At 50.7% G+C, this 21,951-nt stretch overlaps 15 protein-coding genes across 15 annotated transcripts; 9 read left to right on the plus strand and 6 right to left on the minus strand.

Annotated features, from left to right (window-relative positions):
* Nucleotides 1-279: 279 nt before the first annotated feature.
* Nucleotides 280-465, plus strand: COCCADRAFT_86858 (uncharacterized protein; the record flags this gene model as incomplete). The annotated part of the gene is made up of 1 exon (XM_007710583.1): nt 280-465. A coding segment is annotated over one exon (186 nt), but the record flags the coding sequence as incomplete, so codon positions are not given.
* Nucleotides 466-1,074: 609 nt separating this feature from the next.
* COCCADRAFT_86909 (uncharacterized protein) lies at nt 1,075-2,285 on the plus strand (the record flags this gene model as incomplete). Its single annotated transcript, XM_007710584.1, has 2 exons — nt 1,075-1,703; nt 1,916-2,285. 2 exons carry the CDS (start codon nt 1,075-1,077, stop codon nt 2,283-2,285), a joined length of 999 nt encoding a protein of 332 aa, XP_007708774.1.
* A 9-nt stretch (nt 2,286-2,294) lies between these two features.
* On the minus strand, nt 2,295-2,597 carry COCCADRAFT_86887 (uncharacterized protein; the record flags this gene model as incomplete). The annotated part of the gene is made up of 1 exon (XM_007710585.1): nt 2,295-2,597. A coding segment is annotated over one exon (303 nt), but the record flags the coding sequence as incomplete, so codon positions are not given.
* A 402-nt stretch (nt 2,598-2,999) lies between these two features.
* COCCADRAFT_33751 (uncharacterized protein) lies at nt 3,000-3,931 on the plus strand (the record flags this gene model as incomplete). Its single annotated transcript, XM_007710554.1, has 2 exons — nt 3,000-3,330; nt 3,390-3,931. 2 exons carry the CDS (start codon nt 3,000-3,002, stop codon nt 3,929-3,931), a joined length of 873 nt encoding a protein of 290 aa, XP_007708744.1.
* An 884-nt stretch (nt 3,932-4,815) lies between these two features.
* On the minus strand, nt 4,816-6,687 carry COCCADRAFT_33752 (uncharacterized protein; the record flags this gene model as incomplete). The annotated part of the gene is made up of 4 exons (XM_007710555.1): nt 4,816-5,728; nt 5,854-6,236; nt 6,287-6,478; nt 6,514-6,687. 4 exons carry the CDS (start codon nt 6,685-6,687, stop codon nt 4,816-4,818), a joined length of 1,662 nt encoding a protein of 553 aa, XP_007708745.1.
* A 282-nt stretch (nt 6,688-6,969) lies between these two features.
* COCCADRAFT_2063 (uncharacterized protein) lies at nt 6,970-9,340 on the plus strand (the record flags this gene model as incomplete). The annotated part of the gene is made up of 3 exons (XM_007710522.1): nt 6,970-7,306; nt 7,354-8,062; nt 8,110-9,340. 3 exons carry the CDS (start codon nt 6,970-6,972, stop codon nt 9,338-9,340), a joined length of 2,277 nt encoding a protein of 758 aa, XP_007708712.1.
* Nucleotides 9,341-10,646: 1,306 nt separating this feature from the next.
* On the minus strand, nt 10,647-12,224 carry COCCADRAFT_86867 (uncharacterized protein; the record flags this gene model as incomplete). The annotated part of the gene is made up of 1 exon (XM_007710586.1): nt 10,647-12,224. One exon carries the CDS (start codon nt 12,222-12,224, stop codon nt 10,647-10,649), a length of 1,578 nt encoding a protein of 525 aa, XP_007708776.1.
* A 424-nt stretch (nt 12,225-12,648) lies between these two features.
* On the minus strand, nt 12,649-13,693 carry COCCADRAFT_33754 (uncharacterized protein; the record flags this gene model as incomplete). The annotated part of the gene is made up of 2 exons (XM_007710556.1): nt 12,649-13,532; nt 13,579-13,693. 2 exons carry the CDS (start codon nt 13,691-13,693, stop codon nt 12,649-12,651), a joined length of 999 nt encoding a protein of 332 aa, XP_007708746.1.
* A 382-nt stretch (nt 13,694-14,075) lies between these two features.
* On the plus strand, nt 14,076-15,596 carry COCCADRAFT_2066 (uncharacterized protein; the record flags this gene model as incomplete). The annotated part of the gene is made up of 1 exon (XM_007710523.1): nt 14,076-15,596. The coding sequence occupies one exon, from the start codon at nt 14,076-14,078 to the stop codon at nt 15,594-15,596; it is 1,521 nt and encodes a 506-aa protein (XP_007708713.1).
* A 261-nt stretch (nt 15,597-15,857) lies between these two features.
* Nucleotides 15,858-17,531, minus strand: COCCADRAFT_86818 (uncharacterized protein; the record flags this gene model as incomplete). Its single annotated transcript, XM_007710587.1, has 2 exons — nt 15,858-17,402; nt 17,454-17,531. 2 exons carry the CDS (start codon nt 17,529-17,531, stop codon nt 15,858-15,860), a joined length of 1,623 nt encoding a protein of 540 aa, XP_007708777.1.
* Nucleotides 17,532-17,750: 219 nt separating this feature from the next.
* On the plus strand, nt 17,751-18,818 carry COCCADRAFT_86780 (uncharacterized protein; the record flags this gene model as incomplete). The annotated part of the gene is made up of 1 exon (XM_007710588.1): nt 17,751-18,818. The coding sequence occupies one exon, from the start codon at nt 17,751-17,753 to the stop codon at nt 18,816-18,818; it is 1,068 nt and encodes a 355-aa protein (XP_007708778.1).
* Nucleotides 18,819-18,842: 24 nt separating this feature from the next.
* On the plus strand, nt 18,843-19,079 carry COCCADRAFT_86821 (uncharacterized protein; the record flags this gene model as incomplete). Its single annotated transcript, XM_007710589.1, has 1 exon — nt 18,843-19,079. The coding sequence occupies one exon, from the start codon at nt 18,843-18,845 to the stop codon at nt 19,077-19,079; it is 237 nt and encodes a 78-aa protein (XP_007708779.1).
* A 4-nt stretch (nt 19,080-19,083) lies between these two features.
* COCCADRAFT_86836 (uncharacterized protein) lies at nt 19,084-19,653 on the minus strand (the record flags this gene model as incomplete). Its single annotated transcript, XM_007710590.1, has 2 exons — nt 19,084-19,432; nt 19,487-19,653. 2 exons carry the CDS (start codon nt 19,651-19,653, stop codon nt 19,084-19,086), a joined length of 516 nt encoding a protein of 171 aa, XP_007708780.1.
* COCCADRAFT_86842 (uncharacterized protein) lies at nt 19,652-19,807 on the plus strand (the record flags this gene model as incomplete). The annotated part of the gene is made up of 1 exon (XM_007710591.1): nt 19,652-19,807. The coding sequence occupies one exon, from the start codon at nt 19,652-19,654 to the stop codon at nt 19,805-19,807; it is 156 nt and encodes a 51-aa protein (XP_007708781.1).
* A 225-nt stretch (nt 19,808-20,032) lies between these two features.
* Nucleotides 20,033-21,677, plus strand: COCCADRAFT_86816 (uncharacterized protein; the record flags this gene model as incomplete). Its single annotated transcript, XM_007710592.1, has 2 exons — nt 20,033-20,449; nt 20,511-21,677. The coding sequence occupies 2 exons, from the start codon at nt 20,033-20,035 to the stop codon at nt 21,675-21,677; spliced, it is 1,584 nt and encodes a 527-aa protein (XP_007708782.1).
* Between the last annotated feature and the right edge of the window lie 274 nt (nt 21,678-21,951).

Here is a 21,951-nt window from a genome sequence, read left to right on the forward strand (position 1 = left end):
TTGCTAGTACATTCCAAAAGGTGGAGCCTGCTCGTCTATGGATTAGCCTACCAAGCAGGCCTCGCAGAGAGACCATGATAGTGCCTGTGTCTGTGTCTGTGTCTGTGTGTGCATGTGTCTGTGTGTTGGAAAAGGTGAACAAAAAAAAGGGACAATGGCAACATTCTTTGCTTCGGCGTCTGATGTGGCAAGGGATGGCAATATCAACGGCAACGGCAATAGCAGTGGCAACGCAAAGATGAATATCCCATCCCATCCCATCCCCATACCTGGCCCATAGCCTATCCCTCGGCAGTGTGTCGTTGGGGGGAATGGCAGCCAGCGTCCGCCGGCACGTTTCGCTGGCGTGCGGTGCTCAGTCCCTGGCCGCGGTCAGATGGTCGCCATGTTAAGCGGAGCCTATTCGCCCTTGCCGGTGGACTATTAGGTAAGTCTTTTCCCAGCAATGCAAATGACGAGGGCTAAACTTGGCTGCAAGGTCATACGAGAACCGACTCAAATTCGTGCTTCTCCTGCTTCTCCGGCTGCTCCAACAAGTACCGCTCCTCTGCCCCCAACACCGTTGCCTCTGTCTACGTCAAAGGTATTGCGAATCGGCCCGCCATCTAAACCTTAGCACTCGCCCACTAGCCTCGCCTATACCCTGCATTGCCTGCCTCACGTGTCCCTCCCTCGATTGCACTATCAACCGCTCGACCCCTTGTGTCTGTGTGCGCGTGTGTGTGCGCCTTAGGGCCCGTCATAGTCTCCCCGCCGAACCCAACAACGGCTTTTTCCAGGTTACCACGGCCCTTACACAAACCCTTATCTCGTCTCCCTCCACTTTGCGCCCAAGACCAACCACCTGCTTCCCCAAACCCCAGCTGACTGACTATACCCGGGGTTCCTCGCGCCTTGGCCCTGCTTTGCCTTGCCATATAGCATCCAACAAGTACCCTTGTTCCGAAATCGCTCTCCTTCTACCCACCTCAGGACCATCCACTCACTTTCTCTTTCCGGACCCGCCAGAGCCTCACCGCCACAACCCTCTTTTTTCCTACCTTACCCTCACTTCCGCCAAAAAAAAACACACGAATGCAAAGGACAGTCGTTACCATCAACAGCAATGGCCGCCAATCGGCGAGCTTCATTCGCGTCGCTGCCGCACTAGGATGGCAGGTACGGGCCCAGATGCGAGACTTGAATGGCATAGTCGCCCGAGAGCTCTCTGAACTCGACAATGTCACCGTCTTCATCGGGGCCCTCGAAGACAAAAAATTTCTCGATGATCTATTCAGAAGCGCTCAGTGCGCTTTCATCAACACCACGCACTGGGGCGACGAGGTTGCCATTGGTCGAGCACTAGCCGATGCCGCAAAAAAAGCCGGAATCCAGCACTACATCTACTCGAGCATGCCCGACCACTCCGTATTTGGCCAAGGCTGGAAGGCACTACCAATGTGGGCTCCAAAATTCACTGTCGAGCAATATGTCCGCCAGATTGGTCTCCCGGCCACCTTTGTCTATTGCGGCGCATACCACAACAACTTTACCGGCCTCGATTTCCCCCTGTTTCGCATGGAACATCAGTATGACGGCAGCTTTGTCTGGCAAGCCCCGTTTCACCCAGATCAGCCACTCCCCTGGCTAGATTCGGAGCACGACGTTGGTCCAGCTATATTCCAACTATTTAAGGAAGGTCCACGTAAGTGGAACGGCAAGCGGTAAGCGTGTCCTGCATCTGCGTATCTTGGTCCACTTCGTTCGCCCGTTCCCCACAATGGTTCCATCAGGTGGTCTGCCATCACCAGTTGCAAACGTCAAATTTTCCACGGCTTGCGCACCCACTCATGATGCAGCCATGGTTGCATCGAGCTTCCAATATATGCGCCGTTTTTTTTCTCTTGCTTTTTGAACAACATGCTGACTAGCTTAGGATACCACTGGCGTTTGCATCCATGACCCCAAGACAAGTCTGCAAGGCTTTTAGTGTCGGCCTCAAGAGACCAGTTCGCTACAAGCGGGGCCCCATAATGATCAACGTTCCCACACCCGCAGGCTACCGGGAGCATCTCGCTGCACTTGAGTACACCCTAGGCGAGAAGGGCGCACCTTACTTTGGACCCGATCTCGAACCGGACGTCCCCGCTGTCGCCCTGTCGCTGTGGGAAGGAAACCGTTCCATGGAGGAGTACGCCCAAGAGGTTTTCCCAGTAGAAGAAGCGGCCAATGGTCTTACTTGGATGGAAGAGGTAGAGACGCCTAGGAGAGAGATTGAAATCGACTTTGAACAGATCAATTGCTGACGACGGACGTCAATGTTTCAGGGCGAACAATTCCAGCAACCCAGCGTCATTCTGGGTTTGAGCGAGCAGCTCAACCAAGCGAGGCTTTAAATTCCTTCGGTTCGACATGTTCCTTAGTTCCAATGGCGTCGGGCGGTTGCATCTCAAAGGCGTCTGACCTCCCTTTTCCTTTGGAGTACCCCGGTAGAAAAGTGGTGCCAATGTGGCCACTGGATGCCTAACACGGAAGTACCGATACCCACTTGAAGTTATCTGGCCATCTTGTAACCACACCTGCCTTTTTGTTGGAGCATTGGTGTTTGGGCTTCCTTTTTCAGCATGGGCGGAGTGTACTGCGTTTTTTCCTCAAACGGCGGTGATTTGCATTCCAACAAAAGTTATCCTTTCTTTTTCTAATTCGTATGCCACGAGACGACTGTTCATGAGCATGTTTGCGTAGGGGGGTGCATTTTTAGGTCGGGTTTACAGACCGGAGCTGTAGTCAGCATATGGAAATAGATATTCATAATACGATCCACTCCACGAGAAAATATAGAGGTATATTCAAGAAATGATCCTTGGAAAAAGCAGTGATAGTGAGACGTGTGCCGATACAAGCTGTGTAACTTGCCAAGCATAATGCGGAGTAGTTACATAGATCTGTGCTGACATAAGCAATCTCGAATTTCTTGACGCTGAACCCCAATGTTACATGATATCCGACTCCACACGCCAATGTCAGCCGCAATCCCCTGCACGCGGGCCACCGCCCAACGTGTCGCCTTTCGCGCCATACGATGCAAACGGTATGCAAGCACCGAGACGGTCGTAGTCGACGCCGCTCTCACAACAGCGCCTCCTCCGCCTGCCAAGCGTGAACAGCGATTACCACGAGAGGATCTCAGCCAGCGCCTGCACAGGGCATTGTACCCAGAATACTATGGCGAGAACGGCCAGCCCATCAATGGGGCATTGAAAACACACACAAGGCGGAAACAACCGTCCAAACCCATAAGTGCAAAGTGGGAAGCCGTAATGAAGCAAAAGAACGTAAACCACGCATTGAGTACGCCTCCGCACACCTTTGATAACAAACTCCAATTGCTAACCCCGCCACCCCCTCAGGCCACCAATTCGGCGTCCCAGTCTTTAAGCAATCTGCCCGCAACATCAAGAAAACCTGCCCTCACCCCATTGCCGCCGTCACAGCCACCCAAATCAGCACCCTCGACCCCACCGGCGCCCGCACCCGCCTCTTCGCAAAAGACAACCCAGAATGCGCCCGCGTCGGCGATATTCTGCTCGTCCGCCAACGCTCCGGCGACCCCTTCGCCGGCGTCTGCATCAACATCCGGCGCCGCGGCGCCGACACCGCTATCCTCCTCCGCGGCCAGCTCACGCGTGTGGGTGTGGAGATGTGGTACAAGATTTACAGTCCGCTGGTTGAAGGCATAGAAGTTGTACAACGTGCGGCTAAGCGCGCCAGACGAGCCAGACTCACGTATATGCGCACGGTTAAGCATGATCGCGGTAGTGTGGAAAACGTGGTTAGGATGTATCTGAGGCAGAAGGCCGCGCTGGGGACGGCCGAGGGGCAGAAGAAGAAGGGGGGTGCGGCGGCCATGGCGGGGGGGAAGAAGAAGGTTGGCAGGGGGAAGAAGAGGTAGGCTGGGATCCTTTGAATCGTGTGGCGGATTTTGTACGGATGTGTACAGTATTGTATCATGAAATCAAGGGCTTGTGCCATGCAAGAAATATGACTGTGAACTGTGTGTTACGCTATGTCAAATGTGTTCAAGTGATTTGAGTGAGATGCTCTGTTCGTACTTTTACCCCCGTTTTTTTTCTGCTTCTTCGAAGATGTTATCTTGACATTTGAGTATTTTATCCGTGTCTTCATATTTACCTCCCTTTCGTTTTCACTCTTCTTTCCCTGCCTTCCTCTCTCTCTGACACTGAGAGTTTTTTTCGTGGCTTTATTTGCGTACTCGATGAAGTAAGAAAATGTAGGGGTTTCGGCGCTGTCGGTTGTTTGTACAGTACTTGGGTTTGGTGCTGGTGATTGTGGGGGTGTGAGTTGCAGATGTATGAAGTTTAGCTGGATGATTTGTACGTGTATTCTTTGTGGGATATGGGGAAGTTGGAAATGTTTATTTCGCTTTTGTTTTGTTTTGCATTGTCATGTTTGTGGTGGTTTGGCTGGTTGATGTTATGTTGTGGGCGTTTTGGGTAGAAAGGTGTATGTTAGGTTTTAAGGGGGGGTTAAGTATCATTCATTTTGTAATTCTCTGTATTTGGAAAAGGGGGGGTTTGAAGTAGAGTGGGAGTCAGTTGGGAGAGCAATAAGATGAGAGAGTGATTCAGATGTTTTAAGTATTGTAGTAAAAGAAGATGTAGAAGAAAAAAAAACATTACGCCAACCCCCTTGATCGCTAATTACAAGAACTTAAGCCAAACTTCACACACTCAGCTTCTCAAGCCTCCCAATCATCCCATCTAGCTGACATACCACATCGTTGTATACTGCAGATTGCAGGCCCTTGTTGCTGAGCTATTTTCCGAACCCAAAGGTACATTCAAGACATTTTTGTGCGATTCGCTGATACTCTGGACCCAATGGGGCTCCTCGATCTAGAACAAGTCTACGAGCAGCGAAAACTGGATTGTTCTCATCCTTGTCCGTCATCTTTTCTTCAATCGGCATCCAGTAGGCAATCTCAAGCATTGCAACACCGAGGGAGAAGAGCGTCGTATTGTTAATACCATAACGCGTTTGTTCTGATATCGTTCCAGTGTTTTGCTGTAGACCCTCCATTTGACCATCTGCTATGGTAGCGGGCCGCGATATCTGTGAGTTGAAGTGTAAAGTCTTAAGAGCTTCGACGCTGAACGAAGATCTTGATCCAAGATAGCTGAGATCACCTAGGCGCCATCGCTCAGGGAGCCAGGGGGTGTCGTTGTACTGTAAAGTTGCAACGGCCAGTTTATGTGCTAGTTTCAAGCGATCCTCTGGTTGTAAAGCATCGTACACCTCCTGTCTAAGCGCGTCCTGGATTGAAGATATGGTAGAAGTTGTCGAGTTATTCATTTGTGGCTTCGCTGTTCTCTCCTTGAGGTAGAAAAGATGCTTGTACATCTGCGCGCTCTCCAAGTAGCCAATACATTCCTTTGCCGACTTTAGCAGTTGTGCCTCATAACACTCTCGCAGGTAGTCACAAATACTCTTCATCTTGCAGAGATCAACTCCAAACGTGAATATCGTACCAGGGACATCTGCGTTGGGTACTTTTGTTGGAAGTGGTGGTGTAGATACTTGAAATTGTACACGCTTAGCCTTTTTCTTTGGAGCCGAGTCTTTCGAAAGATCACAAGATGCCTTCTTCTTCAAACTCTTGGAAGAACTCGAGACGATAGGATTTAGTAGTTCTAGAGCCAATTCGGAGCACATATCAAGACTCTTGGATCTTGGGTGTGTTTGGTAGTGTGTCTGCGTATGTACTTGTCGATTGTACGAATAGCCAGATTGTAGATTCTGGTAGTGAGCTGAGGGCGATCAGCGCATACCAACAAGGTCCATGCGTAGGCTTACCTAGAACGATCTACACAGCTGGATTCGCGACAAGATATAGCAAGGTCCAAGGTTACATCATGTTTTACATCGGCATCGAGACATAGTTTAGCGTCATGTCCGCAGTGCGTGGGCTGATCGCAACGCCAAACTCCACAAGGAGACTCGTGAAGCTTTCGAGAAACAGTTTGAATAATCTTGAATCGACCAGGCAATGGGACATGTTGGATACAGACACCTGAAGGAACTTCTTGTTGCTCAATAGCAACAACTTGCGACCGAAGTGAAATTAGCTCACTGTTCCGATCTCGTAGGCTGGCAAGACATTTTTCGTATCTCGATTTGTTAAAAGTAAATTCCAGCGTTTTGCTGAAACGTTTGTAAACTTTCTTGAGAGACTCAGTCTACGACAAGGTTAGCGCGTGATCCTAGTATGCCTGAAATCAAGACGAACCGGTGACTTCTGGCTCAAAAAGGGATCAAGATTTTCTAGTTCTGATGCCATCTCCTCAAGAATTTGACTGATGTATTGAATGATATCCTCGCAAACGTCGTAGTTGTCTTGAATTACTGCCTTCAATTGGTCTTCGGTCTCTTTGTTTACCCACCTTTGGTTACTGTAGTCTTCAAGATCAAGCCTTGTTTGCTTTTTTTCTGAATCGAACCTAGTAATAACCGTACTTCGTTTAGGAAAACTACCCTTATGGCTTTGAATTCCATAAAAATATCCCCAAGCTCCAGAGTGCAGCGGCGGAATGTGCGTATCTTGTCACATATTGTTGAGTAGGACTTGATGACTTCCAAAAGGATAGGCAAAACGCCAACTGCTAGGCCAGCTATTTCCAAACCAGACATCTTCCTGTAGATTTGAAAAGAAGGAAAAGAGAAGTATGGAACAATAATGTGGCAGGCTGATCGCGGCTGAATAGACGTCTCGCGAAAGCACCTCATCATGCACAGCCCCGCCCACCACACAGCCCCGCTTCAGCCTGATGTGCTGTTGATAAACAGCAAAACAAACTCTCTGAATCTCTCAGTCCACCTAGTTCTGCGTGTGAAACCCCTGAAGCCGAGATTCCATAACTCGGATCATTCTTTTCACCTCCGGGCCTGACAGTTACGAGCGATACTTGACCAATGGCTTCAATCGCCTTGAGCTCACGTACAAGTAGGGAAAAGATTGAGAGGTGGCAACAGGAGATATCTCCAAAGCCAGAGGGAGACCATGGAATGATAGCCCGCATGCTTGAAACATGCCTCGGGTTGCTTCGAAACTTGATACAACATTCCAGTCCTAAATGGATCACAACACCTGGGAACCGCACGCTTCGGCAAGGCTACGCTACGTTACAACTCTGGGAGCATGGCCATGGAGTAGCTGGAGGAAGACTTGATGATCACCTCAAGCGATCAACGGAAGTTCGACAAGCAACCATCGAGATCCTGATCCATTTGTGCAGACATCTATTAGACGGTGAGTTAAATACCTACTTATGCGACAGGAAGTACTGATTAGAATAGGAATTTCGAATTTCGTCTTACCGCAGGTGAACGATGCCTCAGTCCGACGTCAGCACACAGCAGCCTCAGAGTTCTATAGTGAATGGAAATGGTACTTGAAAGCTGCCGACGAGAACTCAAGCGAGGATGAAAGCGACAGTGGCGACGATCACGAAGAAGAAGATAGCTTGCCAAGACGAGCAGATATGATGATTCGCAGAACGAAGACATATGTAAATTGCTTGATGGGTCTTGGTACTGCCTTGGAATGCCCAGCTCCGGATGAATTCCACGACGATGAGCCTGGCGTGGTAGGGGTGGGCCCACGTTTTGCGCACGACTATCACACTGATCTGATACAAGCGAAGTACCCAAAAGCTGAAGTACATTTAGTGCAGGTTTTGGGCAAAATCAGCTGGTCACGTTTCTTACGTATGCAACGTGAGCGCGACAACAATACCGCTGCGATGCCTGAGCTACATGGCTTGCTAGCACCCCTTGCTACCAAATCCACTGGCCTTAGTTCTGAATTTCAGGATTCAGGAATTGGCACTTCTCTCGCAAAACCACAGTCATCGTATGCGGAGTCGACTGTATCGTTCATGACAAGCGTATCGGGTGGCGAGCGAGTCCGCATCCCACCGCTGCAAGCAGAAGGGAAAAATGGTCAACCCTTTGAGTGTATCGCGTGCGCAAAACTCGTACGGGCAGAGAACAATCGCGAATGGAGGTATGTCAAACTTCACCGTCCATCAAGCTTGTACTCATTTTGAACAGGAAGCACCTCTTTAGCGATTTGCAACCATATAACTGCTTCTATCGTGAATGCCATTTCAACGCAATCGCATTTACGAACCTTCAAGCTTGGAAGAATCATCTAGAATTCGAGCACAATTTTGGACCTGCATGGGAAGCAATTGAATGTCCACTCTGTTTGAATCTTACAGCAGATGGAAAGAACGCCATCTTAACGCATTTTGCGAGACATATGGAAGATGTTGCTCTTTTGGCTCTACCACCAGCTGTAGAACCAGATGCTGAGTCAGACACAAGCAGAGATACACACTTTGATATCAACGAAGTGGTTCCAACACCCCCAAGGGAGTCGGAACCAGCTCGATCGCCAAGCAACCCGCCCTCATCTCCGCATTTAAATGCGCAACCACGACCACAATCAGATGTTCTACCACTAAATTGGGAGTCAGGAGATTTGCCGAATCTACAGAAGATCAGTGGTCTCTTAGATATGGATATCCGCGATTTTCAACAAGACCAGTCCGGATGGGAATCAGATGAATTGCCTGTTAAACAAAAGATCAGGGAACTTCTGGACAAAAAACCCGATGAGCTTGAACAGAAATCTGCAGTTAAAATATCAGAAGAATGGCAGCATCTTCGGCGGTATGTGGAACGTATTGAAAAGCTCTCGAGCAAAAAGGTACGCGAGATACGCGAGCGTCTGGCAAAGGCTTCAGACTGTGAAGCAGAAAAGTCGCGAAATCAACAGAAATTCAGAGAGCTCTGGGACAAGAAGGGACTCAATGATAGCCAAGAACCGCCGGGCCGTGCTGACTATGTTCGATATCCCATTAAACGAGCCAAGCGGACGTTCGAGGGTGACACTACCATAATGAGCGGCTATCTTCAACTTGAGTCTTTCGCAGGAGGCATATATCTCGTGGTTGTGGGTCAAAATGAGCCTCATAACCAGTTACTAAGAGAGCAGCTAAGCAAGGGCATTGAATGCCGAAGGGCTGGGGAAGCAACACTTCTCTGTACCCAAAAGAATGGAACGGGTCTGTTACTCGATTTCCAAGATCCCAACGACTGTCAATCCGTTTGGATACATATCAAAGAGGCAATAGACGACCCTATACATGCATATCGAATAGATAGTACTGAAGAACCACGCGAGCTGGCTTCTCTGCCGCATACGAACCTTACGACTCCACCAGAACATGCAACAAACTTGTCAAGTATCGCCGGTGGCAATACATTGATACCCTAAATGCCCCCGGCGCCGATCCTGCCCCCGTACCGGCCCTATTCATGGAAGTTTAGCTCAAATCTCAAATCCCAAATCACGATCCCTGGATCCAGATGTACAAGATAAATCATCACCACTTATCAAAGGGTCGTATAGAACATCAATCCGCAGTTCTCATCTCCGCGCGAAGCAACCTCAGGTGGAGGTCTTTTCATCAAACAAACCTTTTAGCACGCGTCACGACCTCGAGACATTCAAGAACGAAGTTTACAATACAAGGGGAAGTGGTTCTAAAATTACAGAGAAGCAAGCAAACGAAGCTGAGATAGCAGCATATCATGAGCCCAGACTTGGCGCCAAGAATGACTCAATATCGCTCGAAGAGATCCCTGAGATATCATCTAGTCAATCAAAGGGAAAAAGTCACACTGAATCTGAAATCGGTAGTGGGAGTGGAATACAGCAGCTCTGGACAAACATGTCTACAGAAAGAGATGTGGTTTGGTTTTGTTCAGATTGCAGACAAGGCTCACATGGCGGATGGCAAAACGTTTGTGTCATGCGCGGTCACCAAAGGTGTCCTGCATGTGTGGAAGAGAAAATAACATTGGGAGCCACCTGAGCTCTCTGTGCGCAAGTTTTCATGTTCCTGATCATGATAGATGGGAGTTATTCTAAATTCAGAATTTCAGTGGCTTATTTGTATGCATTATCAAAGAACGTAAATGTAATGTCTTCGCGCAGCATGATCGACAACCCTCGCTGCTATTGCAACTTCATAGATTTTAATTTGTGTATAAATGTACCGCATCTTACTAAAAGATTAATCTTTAAAGAGTCCGCGGTACTGATGACATGATAGGAGTTAGTGAAATGCGTTAGTTAACATAAAGATTTATAAAGCTATGCTTGCCAAGTCATGTGACAAAAACATGCACTGATCCAGGAATGGTTCGAGAAACGTTCAAGGTTGAATCAAAACTAATTTTCGCTTAGATCGGCAAATATAAATTCCCCTTATGTGAAATGCCAATGGTTTCAATGGAGCATATATTCAGAACTTTAAAATGGTAACATTCTGGCCGCTAACCTCATAAGCCAAATATGCAGAGAATGCATGGAGCTCATGAGTGAAAAGTGATCAGGGAGTAGAGAAGACCCATTCGGCAAGGTATCTCTGTAGATATTGACACGTTACTTAGTAACATTTTGTGATCGAATTCAATCAGTCCAACAAAACAAACCGCTCAAGTACTTATGGTCATTACTACTTAATAATCTTCACTCATAGACTCTCAAACCTCCCCGAAACATTCCTCGAGCTCCCCTACTGCCTATCCTCCAACCACTTCCCCTCCGCGAGACTATCCTCAAATCCCTTCATATCTTTCTCAGCAAGACTGACCAAAACCTCATACGCCGCTGGTTCCCTCCCCTCTATATCCCTCTTCCTAGGCAACACGACGATACCTCCCTCGCTCACCCACGCCGCACGCCGAATAGCAGCGGGCTGGGCATCTGAAGTGCCAGGAATACACCACTCGCGATCGGCGCCCATGTGCTGCCAGCTGGTAATATAGAGATCAGGTCCATTACCGAATTTGAGACAGGATTGGTCGGTTTGGGTGGGGTCCGCGAGGATCTGATTAAATTTCCTGCCAATCCATTTTTCGTCGACGCTGTGGACAGCGTCGTCGACATCTTTAATGAAAGAGGCGAGGTTCTGGATGTTGATTTGGAGGCGGGCGACGCTTATAGTTGGGAGGAGCATGGCGTGCTCTATGTCCTCTTCGAAGTCGGTTTCTACCGACATGTTTTGACATGTGATGCTATTGCCGCTTTGGAAAAGATCCCATGTGGGCATCTTGGAGGCTACTAGGTTTCCTAAGTAGTCAGAGGATGAGAAGGGCCCAGGGAGGTGTTTTCGGAGGTCGATGATGACTGCTAAGGTCGATTTCGTGTTGCCGACCGCGATGAATCCTGGGAGGCGGGCTTGGATGATGTTGGCCCAGACGAGTCCTGCTAGAGAAGCGAAGTGAGATATGTGTTTCTCTGTGTGCTGAGACATGGCTTTGCTGAGGTGAGTGATGACTGAACTTGGGAAGCGAAACATCTTTGTGATGACTTTGTATGGTAGCTCGTGGATGGGATTTGCTGAACGTTGCAGTACCCTTTCAGCCTGTGGATTAGTAGCCTCAACGTTCAACCGTCGTGCAAGGGTAGCGAGATCACCCCTAGCAAGATTGACATCTGTGATATTGTCCGTTGTGATTAGCATTGAGCTGGTCTTACTAGGTTTCGTCTCTTGAGTGTACATATTCAAAGATTTCACAGCCGCGCTCCATACCTCTAGGATCCTCGCGTTGCCAGCCCCATCAGTGATAGCGTGGTGAAACCAAACACTCAGGACTAAGCCTCCAGGTATAAATGTTGCGTGGGCAGCAGAAGCAGGGAGTGGACCCCTCTTCAGACTATTCATTCGTTCTGCATATGGGTCATCATCGTCCAGCCCAGGATGGTTTTTAATCAAAGCAGGACAAAAGACCTCTGCAGGAAGGTTCTCTGCTGAGAAATACGTCCTCTCTAGCGTGTTGTAGTGATAATCGGTGTTGATAGCCTCATCTAAGTTTACAGTGAAAACACGGGCCGCTTCTGCTTCTAGATCGATAGGATCGGGAAAGAGTACCTGAAGACAATCACTGGCGATGAACGGCATGTTGATTGTTCCAGCAAGGCAAGGGAGTCGCCTCAATACCTCTTTGAAGCCTATGCGGAGTGAATCGATGGCTTCACCTGCGTGTTTTGTGTCAGGGAAAGGGAATACGATATAGTAGCGGCCATATATGCGAATGTGTGATTGTCGGTCGAGGAAGGACAAATTCAGATTTTTCTCGTTTTCTGACATTCTTGTAGCTGGATTTCAATGTCCGGAGTAATTGCTACTTCTTTTATCGGTCCTAGACCGTATCCGGGTAGGTTCAGGGGACGTCTACAGTATGTGTAGTCAATAAATGGGTGAATGCTCTGTTGCTAACAATACTGAGGTAGGAAGATTATATCTATACATTCTTGTCCTTTATGTCATGAAACAAAGCTGAGCGATCGTAACGAACTTAGCTTGTCGCGTTTGTCGCTGTTGACTAACATCGAAACCTTGCAAACAATGTGGTTGTCACTGAAATATACAACACCGCGTTTCCCCGGTGAAAGTGAGCTCTTGATTCAAACTTTTAGTTGACGGGCATCCCCGATTAATCGACAAGCTCTTTCATGTTTCAGATGAGCGACTTCAAAGCACTGGGCTTCGTGTAAGAGTCCACAGTAAAGACTCAGTTTCCGATACGCTCGAGTGCAATCATGTCTGCTTGATCGATGTCTTTGCCCAACACACCAGCTTTCTGCAAGATGCCAACAGTCTTTTCGACGACTCCCTTATCGACGCCCTTTACCTGCTGTGAGAACTTTACAGTCTTCAGCCATTCCCTAGCGTCTTCTTCTGAGTAGTCGAGCTTCGTGATGATAAATTTAACAGCCTCTTCCGTATTTTCCTCAAAGTGCTTGACGCCTTTGTTCAACTTTTCCAGCGCATCCTCCAGCTCTGGCTTGAGTGAGGGCTTGCCGCTGCTCTTTGGTGCGAGCAGATGGTTTGCGGCAACAATCTTCCACGACGACCAGGGAGTGTAGATCTCGCCAATGCGTTTGATCTCCCCGTTATCGTAATAGCGCTTCGAGGTGAAGTGCTCCCACATAAAGAAGTCTGCTGTGCCGCTATTGACGGCATCGCGCAAATTTTTGAACGTGTTGAGTATCTCCACAGGAAACGGAGGGCTATCGGAGGATGTATTCAGCCAGCCCTGCTGGTCTGCCAGCACGAAGCTCATCACATAGCTCCCACTGCCAATCCTCGAAACGCCCACCTTCTTGTCTTTCAAGTCTTGAATACCCTTCAGCTCATCCCTCTTCGCCCCAGTTGAGATGGCCCAGCATAGTGGCGTTTCGACATATGTGCCGACTATTTTGAAGCCTGCGTCTTGCTTGGCAGTTTGTGCTTTGCCTAGCGCTGAGATCCAGCCTTCCGTCAGGCCTACTGCAAGATCAATTTCGCCAGCCTGGATGGCAGTGACCATGTGACCGGTGCCAGAAGGAAAGGGAATGAGATCCACATCGAGGCCATAGTGCCTCTTTGCAAACTCTAGTGGGGTGCAAAAGTGCTCTGAGTAGTTAGTAATAAAGCCTTCCATCTCTTCATTGAAGCCTACCGGGCACAAAGCCAGCTCGTAGTGGTGCCATGGTTGTCGCTTTGATGGAGAACCTGCGGAGGGGTTGAGCTCTCGATGCGGCGGGGAACCGTGCGAGGGACAAAGTGCGAAGCATTGCTCTAAACCTCAAGTACGTATCTTGTCAACTGGGATGTTGACTAAATGCCGCGACTTAAGTAACCCAAGCTAAGCCTGAGCATAAGTCCAGGGTTGAGAGGGGTAGTGCCAACCATCAGGGTCAGCCCATTTGTGTGCCATCGCGGTGATCAGCTCCAGCAGATCGTTCCGACATCGTTCCGACTAGCGCCGAAACCTTCCTCTATTCGTCACTACCATCACATCGACGCCTGGTCTTGATTACGACGGCGTTCCTACGCATGCTTACTTGGGTGTTGCGGGGATACCCTGTACACCAGCCCAGTGCCCGCCGTTCTATTGGCCCCTCTCTGCAGCACTTTGTGCGATATTTCCACGGCTCAGAACCCAAGCCCAACACCATGGCTTCTGATGGAGATAGGATATCGATTAGAGCAAGGACAGTAGCGGTAGTAGGTGCCGGGCCTTCAGGTGTGATAGCAGCAAAGTACCTGAGAGCCGAGAAGTCATTTGAGAAGGTTGTCTTGTTCGAACAGAGAAATCGACCTGGGGGGATATGGATCTATACTGGCGAGCAGCGAGACGAAAACCTCTTCGATATACCCCAGACCAACCCGAACAAAGACTTTCAGAACCCGGAGTGGCAGCCTAAAGAGAATGTTGCCAATGGGGATGTTGATACAAATGGCACCGACACAGCATTTCAGATTCCCTCTTTCTTATCACCAATATACGAGAAACTCGAAACCAACATCCCACGTGGACTAATGGGTTTCCAAGACCTCGACTGGCCATCCGACAGCCAACTCTTCCCCACACACGAAGCAGTCCTAAAGTACATAGAAGACTACTCCGCCGACGTCCAAAATCTCGTCCAATACTGCACTCAAGTCACCGATGTCGTACCTGTAGATGCCAACAACCCCACCAGCTCATGGACCGTCACAACCAAAAATCTCCAAACCAACGAGTCCACCTTCGAAATCTACGACGCAGTAATAGTAGCAAACGGCCACTTCATCGTCCCATCCATCCCATCCATGCCAGGGATCCAAGACTGGGCAGCCCAACACCCAGGTCGAATCACGCACTCAAAATACTACCGCCGCGCCTCAGACTTTACCTCCAAGAAAGTAATCGTAATCGGCAACTCCGCCTCCGGCGCAGACATAAGCGCCCAAATCGCCTCTACCTGCTCCCTCCCCCTCCTCTGGTCCACCCGCTCCCAATCCCTCTTCAGCGCAACCCACGGCGCCGCCTCAGCTGACCAGCGACGCCGCGAGGTACCCCCTATAGCCCGTTTCCTACCGTCAACACGCGGCGTAGAATTCGCAGACGGAACACAAGCCCACGACATCGACGCCATTGTCTTCGCCACAGGATATTTCTACAGCCTACCATTTCTGGAATCAGTCGAACCTAAATTAATTACAACGGGGGAAAAAGTAAACCATACATTCCAGCACTTATTCTACGCACCGAGACCAAGCTTGTCGTTCCTAGCGCTGAATCAGCGTGTAATCCCTTTTCCCATTGCAGAAGCCCAGGCTGCGGTGCTGGCGCGTGTGTATGCGGGTCGTCTCGATTTACCTCCCCTCGCGACGATGCGTGCCTGGGAACAAAGTATGGAAGAAGAGATGGGTTCAGGTCGAAATTTCCATCTACTGAATTTCCCGAAGGACGGGAAGTATATCAATGAGATGAGTGCTTGGGCGGCTCAGGCGGTGGAGAAAGAAGGGTTGGAAGATGGCGGGAAAGGAAAGAAGCCCCCGGTTTGGAGAGAGTGGCAATTCTGGTGCCGTGAGCATTTTCCGAAGATTAGACAGGCGTTTGGGGCCAGGGGCGAGGAGAGGAAAGAGGTTAGGACGTTGGAGGAGTTGGGGTTTGTGTTTGGAGAGGATAGAGTGGAGGGCGAGAAATAGACATAAATAGATGGGTTAGATAGCACAAACGGTATAGAGTGTTGGGAAATATGATATGCATAAGTGAGCAGGAAATTGCTCTATTGATCCCAGGTTTTTTCGTAATATACTCACGTACCAAACCAATCCCGTATACACAAAACATCTATCAACACGAGCACCCATGTGATGAATAGTAGACTCCCCACCCCCCAACGCCGTGGCTATGCATCCAAATTCAAAAATCCATACCATCTGGATAAAACAAAAGTGGGGGGTTTACTATCTCCTTCCCTTGCCTTGACCGGCACCACCCGCACCGCCGCCCATTCCAGGCATACCACCCATGCCGCCCATCATTTTCATCATAGCACCCATGTCCATGCCGCCCATACCTCCGAGAGCCGAAAGATCCGGCATGCCTCCTCCGCCTCCTCGTCCGCCGCCGAGCATCTTCATCATAGCTCCGAGATCCGGCATACCGCCTCCCGCTCCGCCCATACCCCCTGCGCCACCCATACTCTGCATGCGCTTCTGCATGGCGGCGAGTTGTTGCTGCTTATTTCCACCGCCCATGGCACCCTGTGCCTTTTGCATGTTGGCCATGCCGCCCTTCATCTTCTTTGCCATGCCTGCCATCATACGGTGCTGGGTGAGCAGTTCCTCAACTTCGCGTACTGACGTGCCTGAGCCACGGGCTATACGGGTCATGCGAGTAGGCTGGTCCACAAACATCTTGCCGTCGGATTCGAGTTCCTTTTCTGTCATGCTGTCGCAGATGTAGATCATACGTTTAAGCTTGGCGCCACCCTCTTCGTCGTCCATGCCTCCCATCATGCTGCTTAGTCCAGGAATCATGCCAGCCATCTTGGAGAGAGGACCCATCTTCATGATGTTGGAGAGCTGGTCGCGGAGATCCTTAATGGTGAAGATTCCTTGAGTAATGTGCTTCATTGTGTCCTTTTGATCGAGCTTCAGTGATTGGACGTGCTCGACAAGACCTTGTACGTCGCCCATTCCTAGCAGTTTGGAAACAAAGGCTTGTGGGGCAAAGCGTTCGAGATCCAACATGTGTTCACCATTACCGAGGAAGACAATGGGAGTATGTGTTGCTGCGACTGCAGAGATGGCACCACCACCTGCTGCCGCACCGTCGGTCTTGGTGATAACAATGGCTCCGAAGTCTGCTGCCTCCTTGAAAGCGCGAGCTTGAGATTCAGCAGCCTGACCAATGGTTCCGTCCAGTACCATGATCGTCTGGTCGGGCGTAACAGCGGTCTGAATTTGCACCATCTCATCGAACAGGTCCTTCTCTTGCCTGTGCCTTCCAGAGGTATCCACGATGATGATTTCAAAGCGCTCTTTCTTGAACTTCTCTACACCTTCAGCCGCCACTACTACGGGGTCCGTCTGGGTGTGGCTACCATAGTATGGGATCTTTGCTTTTGTGGCGTTTTGCTTCAACTGATCGAATGCACCGGCACGGAATGTATCTGCGCAGACCAGACATGCCTTGAAGCCTCTTGCCTGGTACCATCTCGCCAGCTTTGTACATGTTGTAGTTTTACCCGCACCCTGGAGACCAACAAACATAATGACGTTTGACTTTCCCTTTCTCGGCTTAAAAGGTTCGGCATGCGGATCAACCATCTTGACGAGCTCATCGAAGACGGCCTTTTGAATGAGGCGCTTCTTGTTGACACCGGGCGCAAGGTGTTTGAAGTCGACGGCGCGCTTTATCGACTGTCGCAGGTTCATGACGAGTTTGACATTGACATCGGCTTCGACGAGGGCGTTAGAGATCTCCTTGACCATGGAATCGAAAGCCTTCCGCATATTAGCCACCTGTTAGGTATTGCTGTTTTGTCAAGTGCGCACCTTCTCATCGAGATTGGGCGACCTCGTGAGGTCTGTGACGGCGGCATTGATACGCCGCCCAAGATCTTGAAGCACCATAGCGGCGGTTGTGTAGGGAAATTATTAGAGAGATGGGGGTGTGAGGCGTGGGGGGTGGTCGGTGATGTTCTCGTGGTGTTCTGTGGGGAATGCAGGCATGGCGGGGCGCGCTTTGCCCTGCCGTCGGCCTTTTGGCGTCCCTAACGCCGATCATCTGGAACTTTTTTCTGCGACCGCGCAGTGCCTTTCGACATCCACATCTACACAACCACAGCCACAATGGTCAACACATCTTTGAAGCGGAGACGGACCGAGGACCAGCTCAGAGGAAAGGTACCCAAGAAGGAGAAGAGAAAGGTCAAGAAGCAAAAGCACTACCACAGTTCGTCCGACGAAGAAGAAGGTGCTGCGCGCGATGCCCCAGCACGAGGAAGCAGCCAAGAGCCAGACGAGCCATTCCAGCCCTCGGGCGCCAATGCAACTCTTCCAGGAAAACCAGAACTGTCCAAGCAGCAGTTGAGGAAGCAAGCAAAGTTTGAGGCGAAGAAGGCAGCGCAACAAGCAGCTGCGGCCGAGGAATCTTCAGCCAGCGACGATGAGGACGAAGCAGAGGATGCCGCGCCAATGAAGAAGCCTGAGCCCAAGTTTAAAGCCAGCATACAAGCAAAGGCTCCGGTAAAGTCTGCGCTGAAGAAGACGGCTCCCGTCGATCACGCAGCCCCATTGCCAAGCGACATCGAAGATGACGACGAAGACGACTCTGAACCTGAAGCCGACGAGTTTTCCATTGCCGACTCAGAATCCGACGCCTCAGAAGCTTCCTCCGTCTCCGAAACATCTACCGCTGCTGCGCGCAAAGTCCGCAAGCGTAACGACCCCGAGGCCTTTGCAAACTCCATCTCGAGAATCTTGGGCTCGAAATTATCGACGTCAAAACGCACAGAGCCTATTTTGTCGCGTTCGAAAGATGCGGCGACAGCGAACCGCGAGCTTGCTGACTCGAAAATTACCGAGAAAGTGCGCCGTCAACTCATTGCAGAGCGCAAGGCTGCGCGGGATAAGGGCCGTATCAGGGATGTTCTGGGACTGAATGATCCCAGCGTCAGCACAGAAGCGACATCGACAAAGGAGAGGGAGCTCAGGAAGACGGCACAAAAGGGTGTGATCAAGTTATTCAACGCAGTGAGGGCGGCTCAGGTCAAGGGAGAGCAGGCCGAGAGAGAAAGCAAGGCGGGCATGGTAGTCGGTATGGACAAGAGGGAGGAGAAGGTTAAGGAGATGAGCAAGCAAGGTTTCCTCGACATGCTCACTGGAGGGCAGAAGAAGGAGCAGATCGCTGAAGCATAAAAGCATGACAAGGAGTTGTTGAGAATGTTCATGATACCATTTACTATACAAGCGTTTTCCGAGTCGTCCTCTACGCCAGTGCATATGCAAGCTGAGTGTTTGTGTTATACATGCTTTGTACCAAATGTTGCGTACGTACGAAGAACCGAAAAGATGCCACCCAGCGTCGTATCTGGGACTTCTGCTGGGACCATCAAATCATCCCCTATTAGATCCCACTCCACGCCTCGATCAAATGGGCTTATATTGGACATGTTGTGAGGACTTATTTGCTCTCGAAATCGCTTGCCTGCAAGTTCCTCGTCATGCTCGGCAACCGTACTACCAGCCCATCCAGCTCCTTGCTCATCTTGACCTGGCAGCCCAGTCTGCTCGTCTCAGTGAGGCCAAAAGCCAAGTCGAGCATATCGTTTTCGTCATCGTCGGGCTCTTCCATCTTTTCGTAGTAGGCCTCGTCTTCGACAATAACGTGGCAGGTCGAGCAGGCGCATGAGCCTCCGCAGGCGCCCTCCATTTCTATGTCGTTTGCTTGGGCAACGTCAAGGAGATTGTCGCCGTCGGCGACTTCAAAGGTCGAGGAGTGGCCATCCTTGTCTATGAATGTAACCTTTCGTCTAGTATTGTTAGCGACTGGATCTATGAGTCAAGAGTAGACAGTGAAGACGCACTCTTCCCCAGGCCTAGGAGGGTCTAGGTGACCGTGGCGGGGTGCATGGCTGGCGGAGAATTGTCGGCTGTTTCGTAGCCACGAGGGACTTGTTGGAGTGGCTACTTTGAATTGCCGTGGTCGAGACGTGGCCGCCCTCTGCGTGTGCATCCCTCTCTGGCATGTCATGGTCGCCCAATGGCTGGTCGATGTCAGTGGAGTCGACAAGGCGCTTCTCGCGCCTGCTATCCGTCCCTCGACCAACATCCAGCAAGCTCGGTTCGCCGCCATTGTGGGTGTATGTGGTCGCTCAATTGAGAAGATGGCAGACGTCAGGGGGTAAGTGCGCAAAAGAGCAAATGTTTGCCAGGATAAAAGTCGCAACAAACGAAGCCGCCGATAAATCCGAATGCTGTGAGACGTCGACGACGAAATGTTGGCAGCACAGACCGCCCCACCCTGGTCCCTCTCTTGAAAGCGCATGCATCCACCACCAGCACTCACAAAACAAAACCGACAGCGGGCACCACCCTAAGGCCCTTCCTCTCCCCCATACCCCGCCTTCACCATGGCCTCCTCGCGCGATGCCCCAAACCCCCTCAGACCGTACTACATCCCGCCTTCCATTGGCCCGCCTCCAGAGGTTCCGCAGAACCAGACCGTCTCGTCACCACTCCCGCCCGCTTTCAAGCCTGCCCCCAGCAATAAATCGAGTCTGGGCAGCCAGGCACGCGACATTCTCTCAGATCTCGACTATGACGCGTACTTTCCAGAGACATCGCCCACAATAGCCGGCCATGCAAAGAAGCTGCTGGATCATGCGCTGTGGAACTACACAAGCGTGCTGCTTGCCCAGCCATTCGAGGTAGCGAAGACGATACTGCAAATCCACGAGGCCAAGGGACAGCTTTCCGCGCTCAAGGATGCTAGTGAGTGGGGCCACAAGAGAGGGCCAGGGAGCTTTGCCAGTGGAAAGTTTGAGGATGTAGGTACTCTGTCAATGACACCCCGTCTGACATGTGAATGTGGGCTAAATAACCGTGCAGTTCCCGCCTTCAGACGAAGAGTCTGACGAGGACTCTCCGGGATACTTCACCACAACAGCACCGCGCGTGAACCCCACTTCGCCATACTCGCCCAACGACTCGCCATCGAGGTCCCCGCGGAGGCGCCATCGACGACTCGATAGTCGATCCCCCTCGCGGACACCAACTCAACCCCCACCATCGTCACTCAGGAAACTAGAACTCAAGCGGGCAGACTCTCTTCTCGAAGTAATAGGGCAATTATGGCAGAAAGAGTCAGCTTGGGGAGTGTGGAAAGGCACAAACTGCACCTTCATCTACAACTTCCTGCTCAAGACGACTGAGGGCTGGTTTAGAAGTCTGATCTCAGCCCTGCTGAACATACCCGACCCCGGGCTTGTGGGGGCAGCAGGAAGCGGCATTGGGGGTCTCGATGTGCTCGACAGTCCCAACCCATTGACATCCCTCGGTGTCGCTGTTGCTGCAACAGCCATTGCCGCTACCCTCCTCGCACCCCTCGATCTAGTGCGAACACGCCTGATCATCACACCCATCTCATCCTCCCCACGCTCCATATACCCATGTCTCTCCCTCCTCCCTTCTCTCTCCGTCTCCCCCACCCTCCTCCCCGCAACCATAATGCACGCCTGCGTGCCCACACTTGTCTCCTCATCCACCCCTCTCTTCCTCCGCTCAACACTAAGCATCGACCCCATCCTCACCCCCGCCACCTACTCCTTCAGCACCTTCCTCTCCTCTACCGCTGAACTCTTCATCCGTCTCCCCCTCGAGACAGTTCTCCGCCGCGGCCAGGTCGCCGTCCTGCAAGAACACGAAGCACAGCGTGTCGCACAAGAATATCAGGCCCCACCCAGTCGCTCAAAGAGCCCAGCTTACGGTCTGGACAGGCCGAGTAACGACAACGGATTCGATACAATCGTTGATCCTGGTCAGTACAGGGGTGTCCTGGGTACCCTATGGTTCATTGTTCGTGAGGAAGGCATCTCAGTCTCAGGTCCCAGCGCGGCTAAAGCAGCAAGCGCAAAGGCAATGGGATTCTCCCGACCACCGCGTACAAGGAAGGGTCAGGGTGTGCATGGTCTCTGGAGAGGCTGGAGAGTCGGTGTCTGGGGCTTGGTCGGTATTTGGGGTGCTGCTGCTTTGGGTGGAGGTGGAGGCGAGTTTTAAGGCGATGACAACTGCAATTGGAACTTGCTGCCCTCTATGGAGGTTTTTATGAATTTTTCGTTTTTTTGCTGCGTTGCTGTTATGATCAGCGTATGCTAGATACACCAACCACTCTTCGCTGGCGTTGTTGAAAGATATTTATCCATTCGTACTAGATGCTTCACTATCAATTCGTTACAATGAGGGTTTATTGTGACTGCCTGGTCTGCTATGTTTCATTGTGCTTCGCACCTTGGTATAGATCGCGGCAACCCTAGTGTGACAGCTGCCAGAT

Source organism: Bipolaris zeicola, assembly GCF_000523435.1.
Source record: "Bipolaris zeicola 26-R-13 unplaced genomic scaffold scaffold_19, whole genome shotgun sequence".
NCBI lineage: Eukaryota > Fungi > Ascomycota > Dothideomycetes > Pleosporales > Pleosporaceae > Bipolaris > Bipolaris zeicola.